The sequence below is a fragment of the Symphodus melops genome (assembly GCF_947650265.1).
Source record: "Symphodus melops genome assembly, chromosome: 21".
Classification (NCBI taxonomy): domain Eukaryota; kingdom Metazoa; phylum Chordata; class Actinopteri; order Labriformes; family Labridae; genus Symphodus; species Symphodus melops.
In genome coordinates, this window is record NC_136711.1 from 19715346 (window position 1) to 19725345 (window position 10000).

General features: G+C 48.3%; 2 protein-coding genes and 1 long non-coding RNA gene across 3 annotated transcripts in view; 2 read left to right on the forward strand and 1 right to left on the reverse strand.

Moving 5' to 3' along the window:
• The window catches only part of LOC306817093, a 160747-nt gene that overhangs the window by 34913 nt on the left and 115834 nt on the right, over positions 1–10000 (forward strand). The window lies entirely within an intron of this gene.
• Positions 1–10000, reverse strand: part of LOC306817072 (UDP-glucuronosyltransferase 2C1-like) — a 78870-nt gene that overhangs the window by 27080 nt on the left and 41790 nt on the right. The gene's annotated exons all lie outside the window — the stretch shown is intronic.
• The window catches only part of srcin1b (SRC kinase signaling inhibitor 1b), a gene marked incomplete at both ends in the record, with an annotated part of 18868 nt that overhangs the window by 3678 nt on the left and 5190 nt on the right, over positions 1–10000 (forward strand). Inside the window, 2 exons of the mRNA XM_079372324.1 lie at positions 101–127; positions 9700–9901. Coding sequence (XP_079228450.1) covers positions 101–127; positions 9700–9901 — 229 coding nt within the window. The remainder of the gene's footprint in view (positions 1–100; positions 128–9699; positions 9902–10000) is intronic.

Sequence of the window (10000 nt, forward strand, 5' to 3'; positions counted from 1 at the left end):
AAATGTCTCACTCTGTCTCCCCCCTCTCTCTCTCTCTCTCTCTCTCCCTCCCCGTCTCTCTGTCTCCTTTGCTCTTTGTTTTTCTTTTCCCCCCTCGTAGCAACAACCAAACTACTGGAGCTTCAAGGTCAGTGCCAATATTGTGTTTTGTGTTTCAGCGTAAATCTGTCCCTCTGTGTGGATTTGTCTCTAATAGGATAACTTTGCATTGTGTCTTTGCATGCCTGCTCGCCTTTTCTTTTTTTTTTTTCCTTCTCCGCCGTTTTCAGTGTCGGTCACATGTTGGCGCACACTTCTCTTTCAGCTCTCTCTCTCTCTCTCTCTCTCTCTCTCTCTCTCTCTCTCTCTCACACTGCATAGTGTGACATTTCTGTCTCGGCAAGAACACAAGTCTTTAAGTCAGATTGATCGCCGGGGAAAAAAACAACCTTGTGTTTAACTTGAGCCAATCACGTCAGAGTTCTGTCCGAATGAGCTCTCAGCGCCGCCTCTTTCTAATCCAGTCCAACTGTAGCCATTGTAATTATCTGAGAACATTATTATAGTCCAGCTGCTGTGCTGAAGCACACTGTGTCAGAGCTCAGTGTCCACGTGTGTTCACACCTGACTTCCTGTTCCAGTCCAAGGCGGGAACTCTTCAGCCTCTCATCCACCTCGTCTGTGTTAGCATGCTAACGTTAGCTAGCTCGTAGCTTCACATTGCACATCGAATTCAATTCTAAAAACTCTTCATCCAGATAATCAGTGAGTATGTTCTTCTTCTTCTTGACTCAAACAGCTTTTAAACACAAGGGGGAGGAGCCATGTAAACACAGCTCTGACAACAACACAGCCAGCAGGACTCCAGCTTCTCCCTCACTGTACACAGTCAGGACTCACACACACACACTCACACACACACACACACACAGTGGAGTTATGATGTCATGATGTGACGTGTTCATGGGCAGGAAGTCGAAGCTTTTTTTAAATACACCTTTATAGTTGATTCAAATGTGTTCAGTGACTTTTTGTTGTCGTCGTCATGGCAACGTGGACTCTCCTCTCTCCTGTTGTAAACTGTGGATGAATGGATTCATTAGATCGGCGCCCCTTACGATGATTTATAACTCCTCTGACATCATCATCAGAGAGCCGTGCGTCGACACTCTGCCTCCTTCAGCATCCCGCACGCTTCCTTTGTTTTCATCCCCGTCCAGGCGCAGCACACCTTTAAAGTTGCACTTACTCTAATGTGCATCACTTGCTGGTTTTTTCCGACTTCCTGCCGCGGGCCGGTTCCACCTGGCTTCTTATTTGATTATCTGCAGGAGAGCTTCTGAACGCTCCCAAGTGCAGCGAGGTAGACGGCTGTGAAAGTGCTGTGTGGGGAGAGATTATTCATGCCCTCTTATTTCTGCAGGTAATGTGAGTGTAATCTGTACTGTATGACGCCGTTTACTTTACCTAGTGACAGGAAATGTGAGCGAGGGGATTAGTTGGCATGCAGCAAGTTTTCGAGAGCCAAATTTAAGCCCACGCTGTGACGAACACATGGTTCGCCTCCAGGATTTCTGCACCACTCGCTTTCCTCTGAAAGTGTGCCGACACTGACAGCCACCGCCGAAATGAAACCTCATCTTTACTCCGAGTCAGACTCTTCACCGTGCACGGGCTCAGTCTGGACCCAAACACTGTGAAATGCACCAGTCAGTCTGAAATATGGAGTAACAGTCATCGCTGTCGCGAGGCTGCACTCACGTTACGTTAAAAGTAACAACGTTCACACGACGCCGTCGCTGAAGCTGATCGTAGATCCTTTAAAGGGAGAGGGAAGTTCTTCTCTTCACGCTCGACCCAACAGAAGAGCGAAGAGAAGAAGGTCAAAGGTCAGCAGGATGAATCTCTCCTGCACGTTAAGTCACGGTTACTGGGAGATTATCATGAAGGCGCCAGCCGGCCACTTTTTAACGAGGAGATTTTATATCTGAAAAAAAAAAAAGTTTTTACCCCCGGAGGACGGCGAGCAAAGAGGACGTCGGTGCAAGACGGGATCTTTTGGAGGCCGTCGAGCTCTGCGTCGATAAAAGGAGGGGAACATTTGGACGGTCAGTGACTCATCAGACCGTGTGACCGTCACGTCCGCGCAGCAGTCTGCACGCCGTGCACGTGCTCGCCTCAGCACTTACTGCAGCTTAAAAGCAGGTGATACTCTGAAAAGCTTCTTTGCATACCTTCTGCTGATCCGGCAAATATGAGCAGAGCTGAAGGATTGTGTGAAGTGGAACAATGGTGGAGCTGCAGCTTTAGGATGAAATGAAACATAAATGTTTGATGAATATTTTACAGTGTGTGCGACTGCTGAATGTTTAAAGAGCGGGCTTATAGTCCACATTGTTCTTATCCTGGATCAGCTGTTAATATGAACTCACACAGAGAGCCTGATGAACATCGTGTTAGGGAAGAACAGCAGCGATCTTTAGAAGAGCGAAACAACACGAAGCAGACGCTCAGATACGTTCAGAGTGGCGTTTACAGGCAGATTAAAACGGCTAATTAACCACACCAGCACATTGTGTGTGTGTGTGTGTGTGTGTGTGTGTGTGTGTGTGTGTGTGTGTGTACACCTGGATAAACACACACGCCTTCAAGTCTTTGAAATATGAGCACGTTCTTCTTCTCTCATGTTTTCACATGCTCAATCCTTCCACATCAGGTTTTGTGTCCTGTTTTTTCGTTTCTGGCTCCTCGTGAGTGTAAACTGGTGGAAAACACACACACACACACACACACACACACACACACACACACACACACACACACACACACACACTGCCTTTTTTCTCCCCCAAACACTCGTCTTTATTTGTTGCTCGTCTGCAGCTTGTGCAGGATTGGTTCCTGCTCCTCTTCCTCTCGGGGAGTCTCGCATCCTCTTCTGATGCAATAGAAACCCTGCAGCAACACAGTGTGTGTGTGTGTGTGTGTGTGTGTGTGTGTGTGTGTGTGTGTGTGTGTGTCTGTGTGTGTGTGTGTGTTTAATAGTCTCCCACTGCTCCACTTTGATGTTTGCCATCTTCACTAAATGCACACATGAGCTGGTGATTCTCCCGCTGCAAAAACACATCAGATTAGGAAACAATTAGGTTGAAAATATACACACACACACACACACACATACACACACACACACACACACACACACAGACTCACTTTGAGTGGTCAGGGTGAATGTAATTATGGATGTGCATGTATTAAACACACATTAAGGGGCAGGTCTTGGGGGGGGGGGGGGGGGTCGGTCTGCGTCCCTCGGTCTGAAACACGATGGAGTCGCGTGCAGCCTCTCGTAACAAACCGGGAGGGGATCCTGCTCGAGCTGTCACCAGTTTTCCAATTAGTCACATTTCATGTTCATTTCCGAGAGGACGATTATGAAACCTTTCAATGGTCCTGTTAAAGTCACCATCGAGACAAAGCAGAGGAAACAGTAAATTAAAAAGAGATAGTATTCATGCGTCGTCACTGTGCTGTATAATGCATAATTCTGTGCCTCATTAGCATATATATTACTGTATCACAGCCAGGACCAGAGTTTGCTCTGTGGAGTCGTGATGTGTGCAGACTGACAGACAGAGGAAGTCGCCTCTCTGGGTTCTTTAGGAGAGCTCGACTGATGTGGGATTATTTGGGCCGATTCCGAAATTGAGATTAAGGAAAGAAAAAAATCGGACGACGTCTTTCAAAGATCTCGGTAGATCTTATCAAACACGTGTTGAAGGTGTTTAAATGGAGACAGAGCTGGTCACTCAGCTGGAAGGTCACCGTGCACGCACGCACGTCACAGCTCGACGCTCTGCAGAGTGATGGAGCCGCGTGCTCTTCCTCCTCCGACATTAACTGGAGGAGGAAGAAGAAGTCAAACCCGTCTCCGGCTGTCTGCCTCTCACAGGTCAAAGGTCTGCGACTCCCTTCAACACATAACGAGCTCAGCAGGGAGCTGCGTGTTTCCCGGGAGTTCACACACAACACACACACACACACACACACACACACACACACACACACACTCTGGTTTTGTTTGGACCCGACACGGTAAAAGAGTCAAACTGTCAAACAGAGAGATGTCACTGATCTTTATTAACCATATCAACACGTCATCATTTAACATTCTTATATTATTAGAAAAACTGAGTTTCATTCTATAATTTCTCAGTGACATAAAAAAAACGACAATCTGGACGTGTAATGAGGAGAGTCATCAGCATTCATCAACAGGAAACTTTTCTGATTTGCTCTTTAGAGTGATTTTTTTTGGGGGGGGGGGGGGGTGAAGCTTTGCACTGATCCGGGTCTCAGTGGTCTCACGTGCACAGTGTAAGCGGGCCGTGTTGTATACGGAGAGGCTTCCACATGTTGCTCCCTCGGAGAGAGCTCAACTCTAACCCTTTGTTGCCCTCGTGCTGTTTGGCGGTTGATATGATGCTCGCTGGAAAATGGCTGTTCCCCAATCCCACTCTGGGAGAATGGCGGGAGTGTTTCCCACCGCTGAAAGGCTTAGGCGTCCTCGCCCGGCTTCGTGCTGCGGCACGAGGCCAGAATCTGTCCGGACCGTGAGGTCGGCTCAGACGCGTTCAGGAGGAAGAAGTTTGAGGAGAGAAATTACAGGATGAAGAGTTTGAGCTCGATTTGATGTGAAAGAGCGTTTTTTCTTCTTCTGTTGGTTCGGACGTTTCTAGACCAACATGGCGGCTCCGTGTGCGGGCTGCTGTTCAAGATGTCTTCTGCATCTTTAGTAAACAGCTGCATTCAGTTGATGCTAGCACAGTGTGTGTGTGTGTGTGTGTGTGTGTGTGTGTGTGTGTGTGTGTGTGTGTGTGTGTGGGGTCAGATGCTTCCTCAGTTATTGGTGTCACTAAAAAGGAATGCCACGGTTTGCAGCAGTAATGCCCATGAAATCAGAGAGTTTGGGGGTGTGGCAGCTGCATGTGTGTGTGTGTGTGTGTGTGTGTGTGTGTCGGGGGGGGGGGGGGGGTCCTTACAGCTGTGCACAGCCGTCTCATCAGTCAGGACCCGGGTATGAGCTGGTGGGAAGACGATTTGTTCTTGAAAAGTTGAGTGGAAACCTGGAACAGGTCGAGGTTAGAAGTTGAAGTGATTATCTGGAACGCTCGCCATCAGCTCGCCACGCTTTGTTCATGCGTCCAAACAAGATGCAGCAAGCGGAGGTAAGGTCCAACTCCAAGATGTTTTCATCTGAACCTCGCTGCCTGCTGTCGTCTTCAGATTCCATCGCCTGCTCATATCAAACACACACTCATTAGTTTCCTGATCTGATGACTGAATCAGCTGGTCGGAGCGATGTAACCTTAACTAGGACGGCTCGGCGCTTCAGTGATGATGCCGTTATAATGCAGACGGCGTCTCTCTGGGTAAACGCGCTCTGATGGAGCTCTCAGTATGCAGACGGCACCTTTTCCTCCAGGAGGATTATTCACTGTTTGATGCTACATCAGAAATCATTTCCCATCAAACAACTAGAACCCGAGATGAGCGGAGATAAAAAGGAAGGGCACGCTGTCCGCTCCTAATCTCTTAAATATGATCAACTAACGTTTCTTTTTTTAATCACTTTTTAATGCACCAGTAATAACACCACTTTAACCCTTTCATACTTGAAAATGTTGACCTTTAAAAATTTCCCCCTGATCCACTTTTTTCAGATGTTGGTTGAAACTGTCTTTAGGTCCTGACAGAAATTAATAACTCTGAAACAGGATCAAAGAAAATCCATCATCTGTATGAGTTTGTAAAAACTTCAACCAATGTCTGCCACGAGGTACCAATCTGATGAACCAATCACAAGCCTCCCTGTCTCACTGTTCTCTGATGGACCAATCACAGGCCTCCCTGCTCTCTGATGAACCAATCACAGCCTCCCTGTCTCCCTGCTCTCTGATGAACCAATCACACGCCTCCCTGTCTCCCTGCTCTCTGATGAACCAATCACACGCCTCCCTGTCTCCCTGCTCTCTGATGAACCAATCACAGCCTCCCTGTCTCCCTGCTCTCCGATGAACCAATCACAGCCTCCCTGTCTCCCTGCTCTCTGATGAACCAATCACACGCCTCCCTGTCTCCGTGCTCTCTGATGAACCAATCACAGCTCCCTGTCTCCCTGCTCTCTGATGAGCCAATCACAGGCCTCCCTGTCCTCCCTGCTCTCTGATGAACCAATCACAGGCCTCCCTATCTCCCTGCACTCTGATGAACCAATCACAGCCTCCCTATCTCCCTGCTCTCTGATGAACCAATCACACACCTCCCTGTCTCCCAGTTCTCTGATCTTCCAATCACAGCCTCCCTGCTCTCTGATGAACCAAATCACAGGCCTCCCTGTCTCCCTGCTCTCTGATGAACCAATCACGGCCTCCCTGTCTCCTTGCTCTCTGATGAACCAATCACAGCCTCCCTGTCTCCTTGCTCTCCGATGAACCAATCACACGCCTCCCTGTCTCCGTGCTCTCTGATGAACCAATCACACGCCTCCCTGTCTCCCTGCTCTCTGATGAACCAATCACAGCCTCCCTGTCTCTATTATATTTCAAGTTTACTGACCGCTGAATGAGACGACGTCGTTTCTACTCAATGAATAGATGAGCTGAGGTCGAACGTGCACGTGAGGGGGCGTGGCTTCAGAGGGGAGCACGGGGGCGTCTCTCCTGAGGCCTCGTCATTCAGCTGTCTTGAATGTGCATCCTGTATTCTTACTGTAGAGCGTGTGATATTTATAACCCTCCTCCTGCACTGACTTATCTCTACAAACACAAAGTCAGTGAGTGCAGCGAGCGTCGTATGAATGATCATCAGAGGAGTGTGAGAGGCGGCGGTCCACGGAGACATCCTGTGGGAAGCTTTATTGACTGATGCTGTGGAGTGTAAAAAAAAAAAAGTCTTTATTTTTTAACTTCACAAAATCCTCCTCCTCCTCTTCCTCCGCGGCAGCAGCAGCATATCTCAGGTTAGCTTCCTAATTCTCCTTTTTGATTTTAACACAGCGCTGTAAAAACAGAACATCCACGTCATGGAGCTGCTCAGGACTCATCTTTACCTCCATCATCCTCACGCCATGAAGACGGCGAGAGAGGAGAGAGAGAGAGAGGCACAAGTCCCGAGCGACGTACGTTTAGAAACACACCGGCAGCCCAATTTGCTGGGAAATGAACCAACATGAACTTGTGGAAGACTGGAAGCCTCCACAGCATCATGTCAGGCGTCTGGAGCCAGTCCTCCTGACCCTGAGACCACGCCATGAACCCGCCGACGCCATGCAGAAGAGATTTTTAAACCACAGCTGGTCTCAAAACTAAAGGACACGAGCTCAGAGGAAATCTGCTCTGCTGTTTGTTATTCTCTCCTCTCGCTCTGGCACGCTCTCCTTCCTCACCTTTCTCTGCTCTCTCTTTTTTTTTTTCTCTTCCCCCGTTAAACCCAAACTTGATAATTCCCCCGCCGCTGCGTTCTTCCCTCTCCGGCAGCTCCTCGTTTCTTGTGCTCCTCGTTGAAGGCAGAAGGTGTGCAAGCAGCCTCAGAGACCATAAATCTCCAAACATATGAGAGGCTGTGCACATAATCTGTCAGTCTGTTCTCGGCGCCGGGAGATGTGTGGGTGCTCGTGTTCGCTCTCAGCCTTTCTAAAGGACGTTTTCATCACATTATTTATGCAGAAGCAGCGAAAGCCCTCCGGCGGTAATTTGGTGCAACAGATGCACGTCGTGCGTCTGCGATGTTTCATGTCCTCTTTGCACGATTGTTTACCTTTCCTACACGTCTGCGTGCACATGCATGGACCGGTGCCAGGCGTGATGCTTTCAGCTCTTTGAAGCCCGAGCTTGTGAGGACGAAGACCCCAGATGCACGAGGAGCTGGGAGCTGGCTTCACACACTGCACTGTGGGAGCTCATTACTGTATTCTCTGGGCTGGAAAATGTCTGTCAGTGAGGATTCATTAAAAGCCAACCTGCTGCAGCAGCTCCTGGTCCCACTGTAATGAGAGGGCCATCGCAATTTACTCTCCCCAGTGGCTCAAATTGGACAGGTGAATATTAGCAGTAATCTATGCTACGGCTAGCGGCTTTGTGTATTTATTCATTAGCATGAAACTGCACGTGTGGTCACTTCTTTACGTTCAGTCGAGCTGAGATAAGCTGCAGGAAAACATGGGGGTTATTTTCAATCTTTGTTCAAAAACGAGGAGGGATTTTAGATTCTGATTTAAGTCATTTTAAAACTTCTGGAAACTTCAAATAGTCAAATTCATCGTGCACAAAAATGTAATTAAAACAGAAAAAGACTGGAATCGCACCAGAGTTTTTTCCACCCAGAAACGTCCTATTCCTGTTCTCCCATTTTCCCCGAGTCCTGTTTTCTGTGTCTGTCGCTTTAAATATGTAAATGAGCTGTGTCTGACCACGCCCCCTCTCTGGAAGGGCTCGGGTGTACTCGCTGCTTTCTGGCTCCATGTCCTATTGTTTACGGTGAGAAGGCAGACTCAGAGGGCAGAAACAAACACCTAGCTGTGGGAGTGTCACCCACCTGGGGGAGGGGCTACTGCCCTTTGTGATGTCATGAAGGGAAAACCCTCCAAACAGCCTGTCTGAGCACACATTTTTGGACTTTTCTCATCACTGGGGGGTTTGTAGACAGACTGGAGACACATGTCAGAGTTAGAGGATTTAACAGAACATGTGACCTTTATAACCGTCCAATTACAACAAATGACTGAGGGTTAAATTCTTTTCGATACTGAAACACGATGCTTCCTGCTTTAGTCCGACCCGTCTTTAATTCATGAAGACACTTCGTTCTTCTTCTTTTATATCTCATCTCTGTCGACCTTTTTCCTTTTTTTAAGTAAAAACTTTAAAAGTCTTTGAGAAGAAAACACCGCGGGGACGTCGCTCTCATGATGCTGCTTCAGGAACTTGTATCTCAAAGAATCGACGTTTCAGGTTTAGCTGTTTATAAATCTTTAAATGATTCGTTTTGAGATCGCTTCACTTTCAGACGTGTCCTGTGTGTAGCGTTAAAGCTGCAGAGAGCGTCTCTCTTTAAGTCTCCGCCTCTGGGTTTGAAGTTGGCAGCCTCTCTCTCTCTCTCTCTCACTCTCTCTCTCTCTCTCTCTCTCTCTCTGCGTGTTTTTCAAAGGAAATTAAATGACAGTTTTTTTTAATCTTGCTCTTAATATAGAGGAATGTTTTAGCCTCAGTCTGAGTTGTGTCTGGTTGTCGTTTTTCTCCGTGTGAACGCCGGGCTGCTCGCTCTCTCCGTGCTCTTCATGTTCTTCTCTTTAAACAGCAGCATCTTTTTGTATTTTTCTTCCTGTCATCTTCACGCAGGTGGGCTGTTCTGAGGGCAGGTTATCCTGACCTGAGTCATGTAAACAGCCGTCTTTTTGGCCGCTCTGCTCGGCCGGTGCGACTCTGATTTTATCAACAGGATCTGGCGTCCAGAGAGCGAGACGGCGAGGCGTCTTCGTCTGAGATAAACTGTGCTGTTTCCCTTTTCTGCAGCTCTTTTAAGTCTTTGCATTGATCTCATGAGGATATATATGTTTTTCATTTCTCGCTGTCATCTCATTGATTCCTTTGCTGCCGCCACAGGAGGAATTAAATGTTTTTATTTTTCCTCCTCCCTGACTTCCTGCCCTGTGTCTTGCAGTCGCGCACGCCTCGTGTGACCCGCCTCAGCCCAACGCAGCCGGCGCTCGCAGACCAGGCCAACCGGGTGTCCTTCGCGTCGGCTGAAAATCTGGAGACCATGTCGGAGCCTGACATGCCCATCGGATTCAACCGGATGAACCGGCTCCGCCAGAGCCTGCCGCTGGCTCGCTCGTCCAGCCAGGCCAAGCTGAGGGCTCCAGGTCAGATCACGAAACGTAAAGGACGTCTGAACTTTAACTGAAGGGACAGACGGACCAAACAGGAAGTACAGAAATGAGAGAAATACAACAGGCAGGTTT